The 18,560-nt window shown below is 28.8% G+C and overlaps 2 protein-coding genes across 4 annotated transcripts in view; one reads left to right on the forward strand and one right to left on the reverse strand.

Moving 5' to 3' along the window:
* Positions 1 to 575: 575 nt before the first annotated feature.
* Positions 576 to 2,421, reverse strand: LOC122508240 (mRNA turnover protein 4 homolog). Its single transcript, XM_043621478.1, has 4 exons — positions 2,263 to 2,421; positions 1,669 to 1,973; positions 1,248 to 1,484; positions 576 to 768 (listed from the first exon to the last, which is right to left on the reverse strand). Exons 1-4 carry the CDS (start codon positions 2,288 to 2,290, stop codon positions 628 to 630), a joined length of 711 nt encoding a protein of 236 aa, XP_043477413.1. The 5' UTR covers positions 2,291 to 2,421; the 3' UTR covers positions 576 to 627.
* Positions 2,422 to 2,795: 374 nt separating this feature from the next.
* The window catches only part of LOC122508239 (14-3-3 protein zeta), a 39,187-nt gene continuing 23,422 nt past the window's right edge, over positions 2,796 to 18,560 (forward strand). The window contains exon 1 of one of the 3 annotated variants that reach the window (XM_043621476.1): positions 2,796 to 2,909. The gene's annotated coding sequence lies outside the window, so the exon portion shown is untranslated. Of the gene's footprint in view, positions 2,910 to 17,821; positions 18,065 to 18,560 lie in introns of those variants that run through there. The other 2 variants (XM_043621477.1, XM_043621475.1) reach the window with 2 other exon arrangements.

Raw genomic sequence — 18,560 nt, forward strand, 5'->3', positions numbered from 1 at the left:
AATTTCTAAAGAATCAACTGAAGTTTCACTTCTTCGTTTAGGTTTTAATTTCGTTATTAAAGATCTTTGTCTTCTATTAGAATATTTGCCACTTAAAACAACATACGTTCCCTAAAATATAATAAAAACGTTTCACAATTAATTACTGGGTTGTTTTTACTTTGAACTGTCAATATTTGAGAAATTAAATTAAATTACAAGAATAAATGTAAATATCCAAATAGAAAGAAAAACCCATGGTAAACTCAACATTTTTTTTTGTCTAATTTATATATTTATAAAAACTTAATGTAAAAAGTACACTTAAAATTTTTATTTCTAGTTTGTTACAATAAAAAAATAATGAAGTGAGTAACATTTGAAATCATTTGTCATAGATGAATTTTTTTTACGAACAAATGAATAAATTAACTTCTTTAATGAAATTTCTATTACTGTTCTATTACTTATTATCATATTAAATTTATTAATTTAAATTTCAAAAGAATTTTAACTTTATAATTAAACTCATCTTTTTTTTGTGAAAAAAAAGTAAAAAAGAACTGAAACATATCGTGGAATTAAAAAAAGCGTAATGAAACTGCAAAATTAATTTATTCGTAACTTAAAAAGAAATTAATATTATAATCACGTATTCTCCTCATCAATTTCCATTTCCCTCTCAACATTTTCTGTATTATCTGTCTTTAATTTTTTATATCCATGTTTTTTTGAGTAAACTCCAAGAGGTGTTAATTTAAATGTCGCTAAAGCTCTTCCTAATAATTTCTGTAAAAAAATTCAACAATTTTACAATAACCCGCGAATATAATTAAACTAAATTTAATTTCTGATTAATGAAAAAATTACCCCAAAAAGGGTAAAAATATAGTCATTTGTAAAATGACGAATATAATTAAACTAAATTTAATTTCTGATTAATGAAAAAATTACCCCAAAAAGGGTAAAAATATAGTCATTTGTAAATTAATTTACTTAAACTCAGGAATATTGAAAAAAAATTCCTCTCAAATTTTTTTCAATAATCTTGAACTTAAATATTCTCACATTGGAAATTCAACTATTTTTGAAATATTATTTTGGAAAATTATTTCAAAAAAGAAGAAATTGATAAATAAAATTTTTAAATACTGAAAAATAAGTGAAAAAGGGGTGAAAATTTTAAAAATTGGTCAAAAAGTGACTGTGATACCTGAAATAATTATTTAAAATCATTAATAAAAATAAAAATTAGAAGGATTTCTTACGAGAATTCTTGCTTGTTCTGGATTTAAAGTCTGCCCATCTTTACAGACTTCGAATTCCTTAACCAGTGTCACTACACCTTTTTGCAATGACGTGGGCATTCCTAATTGTCTCAAATGTGGCTCTATACTATGTGGAAAATCTGGCATTGGACCTTCAGGTAAAATTATTGTCTCCTCAGTAATGAATCCCGATCGAGCAAAATCTTCTTCTCCGTATTGCTCCATCCAATCCACTACCTATAATGAAAAAGAAATAAATACATTTAAAAGTCATACTAAAATATTATTATTTATTAATTAAATAAAATCTCATTAAACATTAAATAAAATATTATTATTACTAATTAATTATATTATTAATGCTATTTAAATAATGATTAAAACTAGAAAACATTTTCCAAAAATTAGACATTGTAAAAACCTTTTTTTTCGGCCTATTTGTAAAAAGTAAACCACATTGTCCATTTAGGGCATTTGCCAATTTGTGAATACCATCAGCAACTTCCAATTCCGAAGATTTACCAAAAGCAAGCGCCATAATTTTATTTTTACCAAAGAAAAATCTACTGTCATTCCATTCGGAACGTAATTCTTTTAGTTTATTGTTGCGCATATTTTGCACAGAAAACAAAAAAATACGTTCATACTTTTCCACACTGGATCTTATGTCTTCGATAACATGTTGCTTTAATTCGAGACCTTTTTTCTTTGTTTTCGTAAGGGAAACTAAAACAAAACAATTATTTTATTAATTAAATTTGTAGGTTATGTACACTTACGTGCAATAAAATTGTGGATGAAGTTTAAATTCTTAAATTCAGAATATTTGATAAATTAAAAATATAATACCACTTAATTAAATTAAAGTAGTGGTATAATTTTAATTAAAATATTAAAACTAAAGGAAAGAAAAAAAATATTTATAGGTTAGGTTTAGTAACAAATTACTTTATAGTCCAGAATTTTAATAGAAAATTATATTTTTTTGATTAAATGAAAATAAAATAATACTTACTTTTCTTATCCCTCTTTGATTTAGGCATAATTAATTAACAATTATTCACAATTACAAAAATTAAAACAAGATTATGCGATTTAAAAACACGCTGTCAAACCATGTGCTTTGGAGTTTGTAATTAACAAATAACACTAAAGATAGCGCTGCGGTAGGGCTGCGTTCAGAACACCAATTATTCTTCAAAATGTTCAAAATTAAAAACTATCCATTTTATTGTTATCTATAAATATTCCTTACAATTTAAAAACAACTATTACAACTATTAATTATTATTATAACTATTATAAAACTATAATTATTAAAATTTTCATATTCACAATTTCGAAAATTATCTTTAAATTCTATTTGACTAAAACTAAATTTTTACTTAAATTGAATACTTTAGATATAAATTTATAAACATAAGAAAATATTGATATGTAATAATTGTGAAAATTATTATAAATATCAAACATTTGGTTTAAAAATGAAATAATTCTAATAAATTTTTTGGAGAATTTTGAATAACCGGAAGCAGTTTCTGAACGCAGTCCAATATGGCGGTTTCCGCGATCGACGACAGTGCACTCCGCAAGATCGTAGTAGACGGGAGCTGTTGAAGTACGCCGAAGCCGATTTTCCAGGCCACTAACTGCACTCAAAAGGTGAGTTTTTATCTAAATATTGTAAAAATCATTTCTCAAACATATCTAAAATCCCCGCAATTTCATTATTACACGACTCGTCATTAATAAACCAGTGAAAAATAGTGCATAGTTCTCCGTATCCGTGTGAACCCCGTAGCCTGTAGTCAGGCGATCCACGCCGATTGGCACTTTTTGTCACATCGTATTTCGTCTTTAAAATTGAATAGAAAACAATACATGTCATATTTCTCTATTATTTAGAATTAAAATCATTCATTTCTCCATTTATTATTGTCAATTGTAATTTCTTCTTATGAAATTCTTTAAGATTACCAAGTAGTGTTGAGTTATCAAGGATCAGAGCGGGTTCGTCTGAAGATAGTCGCTTTTCATGATTATGACGCACGCGACGCTTAAGGGGGTGAGAGGAGTGTCTTGTCGCCATATTGTATATTTCGCCGGCGAAAAAATACACCTTTAGGTTTTTTTTACGTTTTTTTACACGTGAAAAGAATGCAATTGTCACTACGAGAGTGAGTTTGGGAGTAATTGATAGGAATTTATTTTGTTGACGATTGTTAATTAAGAGAATTCATTTACGTTAAATAGTAGTAGATTTAAAAAAACACCCATTTTTACATTCATTTATATCCATATAAGGCGAGCAGAAATGGGAGATCGTAGGCCGGCGCAGATTCATTTTTTCCATTCTCCTTCAGGTTGATCACCCACGAAGACGAAAGAATCTTTTTTTAATTTCTATTCCCTTTTTTACTTTTTGTCCTGCTTTTTTCAATCTATATTTGATATCAAATAGTATCGATCCTCAACGTATTTGCAAAAAAAAATTTTTTTAATTCTTTATTATCTTCACAATAACTAATTTAGTTTTTGAATAAATTTAATAAAAAGAAATGTAACGAGAGATTATTTTTTACTTAGAACATATAATTCAGAAATTTTTTTATTTTGCCTTGAGAATAAACTAAAACTTTCTTTCGTTAGTTACTAAATTTAGTTACAAATTCCTTTCGTTAGTTACTTTTAGTTTTCATTGTTTTCTAAATTCTTTCCATTCATTTCATTTTTCAAAACCAAACACTTTTATTACCTAATTCTTATTAATCGGAAAAATATTCTACATTGAAATTATTTTTTTATTTTTTTAGATTTTTGGAGTAATTTTTAACACTTACAGAATACGATTAAAGTGTAAAAGGGGTCATTGACTGCGTGGGTTTATAGAAAGTCAGATGTATAAATTTGTTACTCACATTTTTCTATTCATATTCTTCATGTAAAATTTCTAATTAATTCTTGAATGAAATTGATGTTTTGTTTCTCTTGAAAGAAAACACAATTTCCAAGTATCGGAAAAGAATTAACAAAAAGAAAGATTGTATAAGAAGTTTTAATATATAATTTCTATGTAGGGGGTTTTTTTTTACTGCACTTTTTACAATTTTTTATTCCGGGGTTTGTACATCAGATTCGTGATAGCTTAACATGAATAATATATAAAACGTGAACTTCTTGTTCAATAGAAGAACCCTTATTGAAAATTTCCATTCTTATTTTATTTTATATTATTGTTGAAAAAAAAGAAAATTTTGTTATCTTTTTTAGCATTTTAAACCTTTTATTTATCTTCAAAATAATCTCCAAATCTAAAATTAGTAAAATACTACTAATAGTAAAATTTCACCAATTTTTAGTCTATTCATGGACTATTGCCTATTTTCTTTAGTAAAATTTGACTAATTGTTAGTATTTACTTATTGTTTAGTACACGGAAAAAAATATAAAGTAACTTTTATTACTTTTATAGTAAAACATTTTAAGCATTTCTGGTAACTTTTACTACTTTCGGAGTAAATTTTGCTACGTTCAAAGTAAATTTTACTAATTTTTACAAATCTGTTCTTTGAACGTTGTAAAATTTACTTCGAACGTAGAAAAATTTACTCCGAAATTGGTAAAAGTAACCAGAAATGTTTTACTATAAAAGTAGTAAAAATCACTTTATACTTTTCTCCGTATAGAATTATTTCACTCAGTACTAGTCATCTAATTCACTAAATAAATTAGCAAAACTGTTTTATCGACTTTTGATAAAACAGTTTTACTAATTCTAATTTTACTAAAACTTAACTGATTGTTAGTAAATTTATTACTAAATTATATTTGAAGCTGACTTTTTGTCATTTCATTATAACTTTTTATTAATTCAGATTTCGAGAGATGGCTATTTTAAATTCTGAAGAAAATAGAACTTAATTGAAATGACTCGATTAAATTTTGAATGTAATATTACAAAAATAGTTGAATTTACAATGTGAAAATATTGATTCACGTCCAGAAATATTGGAAAAAAGTAACGAATTCTTTTTCGGGAATATTCACAAGTTTAAATTAATTTAGTCTCTGAATTTAAATTACTGGATTAAAATAACTAATTAGTACCAAAAAAAAATAGTTAAACTTGACTCTAAATTGGATTATTCAACAGAATTTTTACTTATTTTAAGTCTCTGAAGTTAGCGTCGAAAACTATTATTCGCAGTTTTTAGAGATGAAAATGTCACTAATTTCACTTTTTTCTTCACAGAGAAAAATATTAAGTAACTTTGACTACTTTCTGAGTAAATTTTTCTACGTTCGAATTAAATTTTACTAATTTTTTACAAATATGTTCTTCGAACGTAGCAAAATTTACTCCGAAAGTAGTCAAAGTTACTAGAAATGTTCTACAATAAAAGTAAAAATTGTAATCAGAGAAACTTTACTGGTAAAATAGTTGAATCAATAATAAGTTCACTAGCTTTCAGTATCTATTAATACAATAAGAATTTCTGGTAACAAATTCAATGAACAATTCAACTTTTTGTTTGTTTTTCTACGTAAAAAGAAGAAATCTTTAACTAGAAAACCAACTTTGTCATTGTGAAATGTTATTATTTGAAATTTTGAAAAAAATTGTGTGGGACAGTCGCGTCCTTGCTTATAGAAGGTTCTATAAGGAGGAGGAGGAGGCGTTTAAGGTATTCCTTAAGGCGTTGATTCCAACATGCGCAAATTAATGTAATCAATTACGAGGACAACACTTTAATAGGTGTTTTTTGCCTCAATAACTACTTCATATTTTTGTTCACTTGATTATTATATGAAAATATATTTTCAAATCGTTTTGAAATTTCAAAAAGAGAGAAGAAGAAAAAGAGAATTTTGAAATTTAAAAATTTCATTTAACAAATGTTAATTGACTTAAATGAATTTATTTTCCAATAGATAATTATTGTAATCTCAGTATAGATAGTTAATTAGTTTGTTTATCTAAACATCTATCCATTAAAATTGTTGAGCAAGACAATTAAGATTGAAGAAAAATGTTTAGAATTCTCCTTGATATAATATATGTGGAAGTGAAGAAAAGCGGGTTCGCGTTCTTTACAAGGTCATTTCGTTCATTGGATTTATATACGTATATATAGGTTTACGTATAGTCGAAGAAGGTTCTTATCCTGTCGACCCTGCATTCTTCTATCCCACGCTAATTAAGCGTTAGCCATTCATTTTTCACGCCCAACGATCGCTAAACTGACCGCTTGTAACCCCAGAATATTGTTTGCTTTCAGCGTAGCGTATGCTTTATATATTATGCTCCAATTAACAAAACACTAACGCATATTAATTGACGAATTGATACAAGTAATAAAAGTGATTTTGTTTCTTTCCATTTAATAGAGTTGTTAGCGTTGAAGATAAAATCATAATTATAAATGTCGAGACGCATGAATTTTTTATTGAAATAAAAATCTGGCATTAGCAATAGTTTTCGGAAAAGTTTTCATTTTGTAATTTTTCCGAGACTTTTTCTATTATTTTTCTAAAAGAAATGATTTACTCGGTACGGATTTTATTGCAAATCGATTTCTGAACAGAGAATTCATGTCATCAGAATTTTGAAATATAGATGGTGTGGCACTATTTTCTCTTATCTTCACTCAATTTCCATGCAGGAAATATTGATCACTCTTCGAGTAACAGAATTTTATATAAAAAGAAAACATTATTTCTTGTCTCACATCACTAAAGGCTAAATCATTAATTTCAATAAAATATTTTTATAAAAATAATATTAAATATTTTTTTAAAAGGAATAATTCTTCACTTGTTCTGTAGGTTCAAATGAACAAAATTTAATATTTGCAAAAATTACTGTGACTGTTATAAAAATCAAAATTAAACCTTTATAATCTTTATAATTTATTCTTTAACATCTAACCCAATATTTTCCATTTCTGTTAAAAACTAAAAAGTAATTTTTACAGTGTCTTGTATAGATTATAACCGAGTAGAAGGAAAAGTTACTGAAAATTCATATAAACTTTGTGTAACAACTCATTAACAAACTTTTTCTAAAGTGACTTTAGAATTATATTAAAAAGTTGATGTTTTATTTTTATTTTTTTCTTTAGAATTAAGAGCTAAATTTTAACTTACATTTAATTTTTCCTTATTTTTTCGATTTGAGAAAATGTTTTCCCTCTATAAACTTTATGATGAGAGAAATTGACCTCGACAAAGACTTGGGATCGCATAATATGCGCGTGTTACATTTTCACTTCCATTATTATAATTATTTCATAGAGGACGATTTTCAAGAATTAAAAACTAATTTTTAAATTAAGAAAAAAATAGTAAAATAAAGAAACTATTTTTTTAAAAAATAACTCTAAAATGATTATAGTAGAAATATTATGATTCAATAAAACAGATTTTTAACTGTATTAGTAAAATAAGTTATTTTTATAACTAATTAGAATTTAGAAAAAGAGAATTTAAAAATTAACACGTGGTTACTATTTCTGATACCTATTATTATGTACACATCTCAATTGACGCATATGACTCATTGTTAGATATGATAAAGCTAAAAGTACCAACTGTACACGTCACATTAAAACTATATACCTTTTCTGCAAAAAAAAGAAAGAAACCTATACAGTTCGCAACTATATAAATATATCTAAACATTCTGTCAAATAAGTGCAAATTTTCCTCATCGTCGATAATACTTTATCGTTTTTGTTTCACTTTTCCGCTTACGTTGATAATCTTTAATTTTAGAGGGAAACAATCATTTCAAATCCTGTCTGTGAGCAGCCCATCAGACTGATTTTTTAATTTTCCATACATATTTTCCTCAGCCAAGTTTTTCCTGATTCAATGTTTTAATTAACGTGTTTTTATGAAAGTAGTGCATAATTAAATAGACGCGCCCATTTTTTACTTTACAGTATTATTTTTTCATTCGTTATGTACAAAACGGTTACTTTTCTAAAAGAAGTAATTTAATTTTTTAATTTAATTTATTTTCTTTTTCAATCTTAAGAATTTAGTTTTTTGATACGTGACGCAATTCTAATAGAATTTGAATTTAAAGAAGAAATAAAGTTTAGAAGTAAGAACTTTATAGGGACATGTCAAAAAATGAAATTTAGAAAAGTTTTGTTGTTAATTTGGACAAATGTTTGAAAATTGACCAAGGGGAGGGGGAGAGAATTTAAAAGCGAAACACACATGGTGTAATGCATGTAACATAGAGGCATGTGTACGATCAATACAAAGAAACATTACTGACGAAGGTGGCGAATGTATGTAAGCTATGAGCTTGGCATCAGTAGCTATTCCAAGCCGAGTGACGCATTATTCTGTACTTTATGCGTATGTGCGTTCACATGCAAACTTTTGCATCGTCAAATAACCTACATGAAGTCACTTGACTCCTTTTACTAACTACTTTCTAAGAAACAAAAAGAGAACCAATTTTTTAAGTATTACTCACAGAAATCGGCGAAATTCACTCCCACCAATTCTCCGAGCATCATCCGTATTGATCCTGAAAGAAAAAGAAAATTTACACATTAGAAAAGTTGTACTCTCTTACGTTCGCTTCCAAGTCCCTGAAGTTAGCGTCGAAAGCATTTGCAGTTTTTGGAGAAAAACTGATTATTTTTCAGGACATTTTTAAAATCTTGAAATAAATTGTTTGATTCTTCCAGCGAAAAAAAAGTTTTATGATTAGCGTCGACGTCAACTTCAGGGAGTTTTCGCTTTTAATTTTATGAGAATGAGATAAATACGAAGCTGGTTCTCTTTCTAATATTGTCATATTTCCATTTTATAGAGTATGAAAGAATAACACGAAAATTTTCATCATAGATAAAAGCTAATTTTATCGATTTTTTTAATTCTCGAGAGAAAAAGAAGTTTCCTCCTACTTTGATTTTAGTTTTTATTATACCCACTTTTTTAATTAATGTAAATGGTTCAAAGGGGGATTTAGAAAATTTTCTAACTCTTCAGTTAATTAGTTCTTCTTTCTTCTTTGTTTTTGATATTTCCCAAAGGTGTATTATAAAAAAAGACCTGATTAAAATTACATACTATATTTATCGCACATTTGACATTTTTTTTTGTGATAAATTTACAAGACTTGCAATTTTTGTTATACGACAAACCCCGAATATCGTGATAACCCCATATAACAGTCGTATAACTGAACCTATACGTTCGAGAATTTGTCGCGAGATTTATTATTCAGAGGTTTGGCGCCTCCATTTATTTACCTTGTTCCACCCCCCAGTTTCTATATCCAGGTTGCCAAAGATAGCAATGGATGTAAATAATTCTGTAACACGTACAACGTACTTTGTAAATGATGAGACCCTTAAGGGCTAAATTTAATTAAATTTAATAATAGAATTTGTTTTTGTCATCCGGAAATGTAATTGCGACGCGCTCTGAGAAAATATACTTAGGAAGCAAATAATTTTAAGGTTGTTTGTATTATTTTTACCTTTTAAAAGTTTCTTTTTAATTTAATACCAAAATCTGTTTTTAATGATTTAGATGTAATGAAGACTTAACATGTGCGGTATTTATTCTAAGGATATATCAAATTGAGACAAAAAAAACGTATCAAAACGTTGCCTCGCAACTATTTTGATACGTTTTTTGTCTCAATTTGATATATCCTTAGAAGGACTGTGAATAAAAATTATTTCTTATGTTTTGGTCCCAAAGCCACTAACAGGGTTTCTACAAGTTTTGTCTATTAGTTCATATATTGTCAAATAAAATGCGAGAGGAAAATCCTCTAAAGTGAAGACTATTATTTTGATACCATATATAAGAGGAAAATATGCATTTAGTTTAGAGGAATCCGCATCAAATCAAGATTACTTTTTTTTAGGGTGTGCCATTTAATAGTGTAAAATAATTTCAAAACAATCGATAAATATAAACGAAAATTGCAATTTCTATTATCCGAACCAGGTCATAATAATAATAGTAGGTAATAAATGAGAAGCAAGTTTTCAAAACCTGATAAATGCAACTTTAAATGCCATTTTTACCATAGGTTTGAAAGTTGCCGACTTGACAAAAGTATTGTAAAGTCGGTCTTATTAAAAGTGAATTCTGTTTACTTAGAAATGAAATCATCTACTAACGAGAAGATTTGTTTAAGAAGATTTTCTTTTCTTCTTCTGGGGATTTCCTTTGTATATGAAGAAATGTCGATAGGAAAATCTGATTATAATTAAAGAATTCATCTTGGAACTGCATAAAAAGTCCTCGAATAATATTTTTTAGGACAATAATCTTCGCGTACAGCTTTTTCATTTATATAGTAAGTACCCAGTGAGAGTAGCGAATATTTTCATATAGAGAACGTAATTGAAATTTCAGTGCTTTCATTGAATTTTGAGGCATTTCCTGTCAGTCGTCAGATGGTAGATTATTTAAGGGTGATTGGCGTGATGGTTGAAAAGCAATTCAAAGATATTAAGTCAGTTTGCTTGGGGCGTGAATGGCGTAGGTTGTAGTAAACGTAGTATTACTGGTTGGTCTCTTAGATTAGGTAACGGACGCGAGAATAGTATGTTTATCGTTTCAGTAGTAACAGTCTCTGACCTTGAGGTTACGTGCAGTGCACACTATACTCTGATCTTGGAGACAAGCTATTCGAGTAAAGGGTCGTCGCTCTCGCTAAACATTTCCTCCCCCTAATTTCATATTTTTTCAATCAATCATATTTGTAATAAATCTTGTAAAAATTTCTTTTTCTGCATAAAATCATTAAAATCTAACTGAAAATCTTTCGAGCCATATTGATATTTAATTTCCAGGTTAATTAAAATGTCAATATTGTTTGTCGAAAATTGCCCCTTAAATTGGTTCTTAGAGTAATGCAGTTTTCCACCTGCATTGGTTCAAGTCAATAATGAACGTTAAGTGCAGAGCAAAGTAATAAAGAAACGGAGGTTTAATTTTTTTCTCCTACATTAACAAACTTTTTTTGGTGACTATAAAAGAATTTAGTGTCGCTAATTAAGTATGTTGTATGTACTCTTAAAAGTTACATGAGAAATTCGTAATTATTTTAAATGTATATCATTTTGAGAGAATATATTCAATTGTAGAACCACCCTCGTATTTTTCGATACATATTGTTCTTTTTTTAAGCATTTTATGTTAATGGCACATTGCAGAGCATCAGAGTGAGTACACACTAATTGATGCTTTGAAAGCCTTTCTCTTTTTCCCTATCAGCAATTTGATTCTCGTACAATTCTATTCTTGACTCTTGTACTAAAGGCTCAAGAGTGTTGTGTGTGCCCCCTCCCCTTTTAACTCATAAACTCAAGAATAATACCACCTGTAGAGTTTCAAACACACAAAGACTTACAAATGCTATTCTTTTGCACTGTTCAAAAGTAATTCCCTTTTCTTTTGTATATACAAAAAAAAGTAATAATCTCATATAAAACGTTTCCACATTTTTTCAAGAATAAAATCCTTTTTTATTAAAACACACAAATAACAATTATTTTTCAACTACTTTTCAGAAAGAAAATTTAAATTGATTTACTTTGTTGAAATATGCAAAGGCAATTAATTTTTTTTCTCCGCAGCAAAAATTATTTAATTTCGAAAGGAAATTACTTGTTGGATGGGCAAGATAAATGATGTATTGGGTTTTTTTGGTATCTTTTTCATGTATATGATATGTAGAGGTAAAAGGGTTTTTTTTACTTTGAACTAGAGGTTGCTAGGTAAAAGGCAAGGAAGGCACTTTTAGTATAAAGACTAGAGGCACACGTAATGACTCGATCACGAGTTCCTGTGCCAGAGAGAACTTCTCCTTGTTTGCCTACGGTGTTGCTTTAAGTGCTATACATACCTGGCCGTCTAGACCTATTTTCCAAAGAAACTATGCATAGCGCCGCATCTACGTACAAAGTCGATATCGTCAAGAGGGCCATGTATGTATATAACTTTATCCTCAAGAGTGTAAACTAAATCGAGACACTAGTATTTGTATACAATATGTATGTCCCGGCTAGTAAAATATCGCGTGTTGAGGTAAATCTCTATTTGTATAAACTTGTATCGATTTATACAATATTTCTCTCCGATCGTCTTCTATCTATAAACCTATATATAGAAAATTCCTCTGTGTCAAAATATTCAATAGTTTTCTTATTTTCCGACTTTTTTCAAGCCTTCTGTATAAATTGAAAAATATTTCTCAAACTTTTTCAAAAGTTTACGAATTCGGAGATTTTTTACCCAAAACACAACGATAAAATAATAGAAATGAAAGAAATTTAAATTTTTGTTCTGCACAAGAAAAAACTTGGAATTTAAATTTATTCCCTTACAGTACTCATTTATCGTTAATGTATTTTAAAAAAATTCTTCTTTAAAATCAATTATTTTTAATAAATTAATTTTTTAATCAGTCAGTTTGACTAATCACTCGTTTTAATATGTTTGTGATTTGTAAATTTAAATATTTTATTTTGTTGTATTTTGTTTATTTATTGACTTGATGTTCATTTTATTGATTTTATCTATAGGTTAAAATTGTTTTTAATTTTTTGTTTAATTTTTTAGTTTTTAAAAATTGTGTTGTATTTATTTGAAAATAATTTTTTTATTAAAGTGACCATATGATGGTGGCGAACCAGACCACCGAACCGTCGTCTATTTTATAAAAAAGTAAAAGAGTGCTCTCTAAATCTGAATATGTGAAATTTCACTTATTGTACGTTATAAGTCGTCCTCTCGATCAATAAGTGCATATACACTTATAAATAAGTGAATTTTTCACTTATTCTGAGTGAAATTTCACTTATTATAAGTGTATATGCACTTATTGATCGAGAAGACGACTTATAACGTACAAATATGTGAATTTTCACATATTCAGATTTAGAGAGTGTTTTTCTTTCACCTTTTATACGTCTTCCAAAAATCGAAAAAATTAATTTATTAAATAGTTGTGGAAGAATTTACAAAATATTGAATTACTTTTAAAAGTTTTTAAGAAAGTTCTTTAAAAATTTTCAAATTCATTTGTTTACAATTTATTTTAACGAAAATCCATCGATTATTCATAAATTCTTCAATTAAATAAATATTAGAAAATAAAAACTTCAAGTAATTTCGAAAAAAAAAATTGATTCTATTGTCAATTAAAAGTATGATAAATTCTAAGATTTTAATTTTACACCTTTTCAAAATTGAATTCTGAAAAAAAATTTATCAAAATTTTAAAAAATAATTGAATATTCTCGACGAATTTTAATAACATTTTTAAGAATAATTGCATTTAATAGTTACATTTTTCGATGTGTTTATTTCAAATTGAATTAATTTTTGAAAATAATTGGATTTTAAAGAAGAATTTTATTTCTTTTGGCAATAATTTAAATTTTAACGAGAATTTAAAAAAATTGTTAATATAAAAAAAAAATAACACAGTTATAAGTTTAGTTAGTTAGTTTTTGAATAACACAGTTTTCCTGCAGATATCAAATTTTGAACACAATATATTAAAAATAAAATTAAAAAACGAGCCAACGAAAATTAATGATAGTTCCTAAATAGCTACTTAATTTTAAAATTCACAGAACATGACAAGTTATTATTTTTAGAACAATTCTTAATGATATATCTGAAATTTTAATCATAGAACTTTGAAAAGGAAACTTTCGACTTCGATATTAGTTTCGAGAAATTTAATGTTTGCGATGTGAAGTACATAATTTACGCATAATGGAGTTGAAAAGTTTCTTATATGACAATTAATTCATTCTCTAGGAATATTAAAATAACAGTCTAGTTCGTTATTTGGAACAATTTGTACTTAAAAAATATTCAATAAAAAGAAGAACTTAGTTTAAGTAATGAACTTAATGTCTTTCTTTCTTTTTGAATATAAAAAATATTTCTTGTTGTGATAAGATAATTATTAGAAACGATCAGAAAAGTAATTAAAAGTTATCCCTTTATACAAGGTTTGATTCCATCATGCATGGCTATATTGTTTTGCTTTTGAAACAAAGCCTTATCCATTGCAGTGGAAATGCACTGTTGAATCTATAGTTTCTAGAATTACGTAAAAGGGTTCATTTTTTTATGTCGATATTCTTTTTCAATAATTTTTTTTATATTTGTTTCTCCTCTGGAAAAAACTTTGATATTTACTTCGATATAAAGAACTATAAACTTGTGCAACAAAAATACATTTTCTAAAATGAAATGTTTTGAAATTTTTAAAATTATTTTTAGCTTAACTGATTTTAATGATTTGCATTAAAGTTAAGATTTGAAAACTATGATAAACTCTTAGTTTATTCATATATTTGTCCTGCAACTTAAAGTTTTGCTTTTCAGCTCTGTTCTAATTTCGTCTTATCTTTGAAAATTTGTGTTTGTAACAATAATATTGCTTTTCTGGGGAAATTCTCTGATAAATGTAATTTCAGACTGTTCTTATTTTTGTTACACGAGGACTGTTATCACTCTAAAAACTAGTTTAATAATTCTATTGTACAAAGATATATTTTTTCACTGCAACTCGTTTTCATAGTTATTTATTTTCTGTTGAATTTTGAATGTAATGGATATTTTCCTCTTTGTTTTGACAAAAGAAAACCATTATTTCTTTGACAGATGATAAAAATGTAAGATTAATGTTCTTAACTTTAATTACAATGGTTGGAAAATAAATTCGTAACTAGAACGTAACGTCCCCTTTATTGAAAGGAAAAAAGAGTGGTATGAAGGGTGAAACTCGATGGTTTTGAAGGAGATGATCAACAAATGTTTTTTTTTCTTAGGTGAGGGTTGAATTCAGATCCCATTTCTCTAACTCGGAAGTAGATATTCGATTAAGTTGTTTGGGCCTTTTCACAATGAACTGCGTAAAATGGTGGACAGGGGCGGGTCGGTTGCAGGGGTTGCGCGCGCCTCCGCAGATCAATATTTCATTTTCAACCTTGCCAACTCCCGTTTATTCTCAAAACTGTTCTTTCTTGCAATTGTAAATCCTTTTAATTACACCTCACTCTTTTCTCCTTTACCCCATAATTCTCACACATAACTCATTAGCTCTCTTTCCCATAGGATCAATTAGTCCCTCTGCCTAGACGCATTAATGCCATACATTTCTTTCCGCAATCCATATAATCCGTACCTTTGCGAAATTCCCCATTTTCTCTCAAAATAACAAAAATCAATTCTTTCGTTAAATAATTTCATGATTTGAATCCATTAATCATTATATCTCGTGTACTAAAATTTGATATAATTCGTGAAAATGAGAAATTCAATCCGTTTGTTCGGTGAAATAGGTCGCTGCGATAAGTTATAGATACAGCACATTATTATTGAAATTTGTTTTCGAAAATAGGAAAGAATAAATAATTGTTATTATTGACCCCCTTCGTGTATACACTATCCCCATTGCTATTCATCATCGCTCTTTGAATGGGAGGGAGTTTGATTTACCCTTGGCATCCTTTTCAAGTCGCTGAAGATGGGATGCTATTTTTGCGAATACTTTTTTCCGCTCTTGAAACCGTCATCTCCTAACATGATACTACTAAACTGTTGAAGGGTTTGTTGAGAGTACTTAACACCTAAGTACTTCCACTTTGAAAGCTCATGTGCATATTGAAATTAAGCTTCTTAAATATATTGAAATCTACCCTTATTTACTGAAATATAATATACTTATATTCCAACCGTGGGCAAAGTATTTAACGCGTAAATACGCACTTAGAATTACTTGACGATTAACAAGAAAATAAACATATTTAAACCTCCTGTAAAAAAAGTGAACAATTTGAACCGATTTTGGTTCCATTTCAATACCTAACATCAGTTCTAATTTAGCGCAATGTTTTTTATTATCAAGAACGCATCTTTGTCTTCCGCAAAATAGTTACACTTGTTATATTAAATAGAAGAAATGTGAAGCGATGTCCTTTTTATAATTGCTGCATAAATTTTCCTCGAAATGAAACGTATGACGTTTGAAATTCGGCTAATTTGCATGTGCTCCACTTGGCTTTAAATTAATTCTAATTAATGAATTCGAATTTTCAAACAGTTTGCATAAACAAAATATAGAAACCAATAGAAGTCAGTGTGATTATTTGAAATTCGGATGCGAAACTATTTTATTAGTAAACGCATTAAACAAACTCTTTATTTTCAACAAGTTTGAATTTATTTTCTATAGGGTAATCATAATTCCCAAAGAGATGTTACAGCACCTGGAGTATATTTTTCTTCTATGTAATATAATACCAGAGCTTCATTATATTAAATCAGAATTTAATATTCTAAAGAGTAGTTTAATGATAATTTTTTATAGTACATAACTGAAGGGGAAGATGTTCGGTTCCTTTGATGGGGAGGTTCCTTGATGAGAGGTTATTAGGTTTTCTTGCAAGTATTTGTTCTTAATGCAATTTAGAATCTGTTCGAAATAATTACTAAATAATTACTATTACTTTCCTACACTGCTGTAATATTGGATATCCATAAAAATGTTTATTAAATATGAAGAAATAAAATTAATTGTTACAGTTTAACAATTTTTGTACTTCAGAATAAAGTGGGTATGATTTTCAATAGATTTAATCGCAAACAGTTGTAATTGACAATTTTGGGAATGATTTATATTTTCTAATTTATGAATTCTTTGCTATTATCGACTTTCTCATTATTCCATCTCATTAGGTATGGTTCGAATGATTAATAACCTGATAGATTTTTACAGAACCGAAAATTATCGATTTTTAAGAGATTATATTAAGTTATCAATTATATTTCTGATGTGAAAATTGAAATTCGGTTATTTCGAATGTTAGAAGAGAAAAGTACGATAAGCTCAAGAACAATATCGCAGTGATGGCATAAAATTGCATAAGCTGTATTGAATGTAAAAAGACGAGGAAGGGTCAATATCTTTTTTGGCCCCGTAATGTCTTTGGACTTTGAATGAAGTCATGAATCGGAGATGTTGATTAAATCTGAAGTTTATCCGCTTCTCTTGCGGTACGTGATCGAAGTCTTGGAATGTCAGAGATTTCGTTCACCTTTTTTTTACGTATATATAGACATAGTTTGAACGATTAAGAGGAGCAGTAATGCAGGATAAAATTGTGGCGCGACATAAATTGGTCACGATTTTCCATAACGAGGATCCAAGAGGCAGAAGCCTCAACCTCCTCTTGATGAGGGAGTTAATTTTCACACGAAGCAGCGAGGTGGAGTGACGCGATGATCAAGAGAGAGAAAGAGAGAGAGAGAAGGAGAGAGAAGATGTTGTAACGGAAAAAAAAAGAAGAGACAGAAGAAGGTTAGTCGCCACGACACGGCATGTCGTGTCCCGGCCCCGGGACGTCCGTGTGCTGCTGCCCCACCCAAGTTCGTCGGCGGCCATGCCGGGTACCGATCAATACTTCGGCTACGAGACGAGTAACAACGATTACCAACGAGACATGACGAGAAAGGCCGAACCCTAGCACGAGGTGAACCGAGTCCTCATCAGATACAGCGTTGCCGGCTCAGTCGTTGTGCGGGAGTGGTCACTGAGGGATGTGTGTTGTTGTAATTGAGTGACTGAAAACCGGCGTAGTTTTTCGCATACAGTTCGTTCACTGTTCTCCACCCTCCCTTCAATTAAATACAGACTGAAACTAGTCAGTTTTATCAATAAAAGAACGTTAATACGCGCGTGAATTCGAGTTCGATCGCGTGTATTTATTTAAGTATTTATTGTACAAAAGACTCTTTTAACATAGGTAGGTGAAATTCATTGACGCCTTCGCCTTGGTATTTGACCCCTCCATCCGCTTTCAACTGTACCAATGTTCCTCTACAGTTTCCTTTCAGGTCATTTTTCTACCTGCTTTGTGCTATTCTTTCAACCGAATTGACCTGAGTTTTCTCCTTTCCCAAATTCCCTTCTGCCCTGTGGAACTACGAAGTGGCCCTTTATTGATCTCTGCGGTACTTCTGCGTCGCAAAAAGACCGGATCTGCATTGACGTGGCGCTTCTTGGTAACATTTTCAATGATTAGTCAATGGTAAAGAATGCATTTAAGTATCTTTGGAATTTCTCCGAACTGACTTCTGTCTGCATGTATAGATTCGACCATTGGAAAAAGTGAATAGTGATAAAGTACTGCGGCTTTTGGCCATAACCTCAAAGGACGAGTCGACTTGGCGACCTACGCGACGCCTCGTTATCTTCAATGAAAGCTTCCTCATCTCGCTTTTTAATTTATCTATCTCGGT

Source organism: Leptopilina heterotoma, unplaced genomic scaffold, assembly GCF_015476425.1.
Source record: "Leptopilina heterotoma isolate Lh14 unplaced genomic scaffold, ASM1547642v1 Lhet_53, whole genome shotgun sequence".
NCBI lineage: Eukaryota > Metazoa > Arthropoda > Insecta > Hymenoptera > Figitidae > Leptopilina > Leptopilina heterotoma.

What these genes read in the sequence shown, in the direction of transcription:
- LOC122508240 (XM_043621478.1), bottom strand. Translation starts at nt 2,290, where the DNA reads ATGCCTAAATCAAAGAGGGATAAGAAAA. An exon ending in CAAATAGGCCGAAAAAAAAG is followed by an intron (nt 1,485 to 1,668) that starts GTTTTTACAATG and finishes TTTTCATTATAG; the next exon opens with GTAGTGGATTGGATGGAGCA. An exon ending in CAGAACAAGCAAGAATTCTC is followed by an intron (nt 769 to 1,247) that starts GTAAGAAATCCT and finishes ATTTTTTTACAG; the next exon opens with AAATTATTAGGAAGAGCTTT.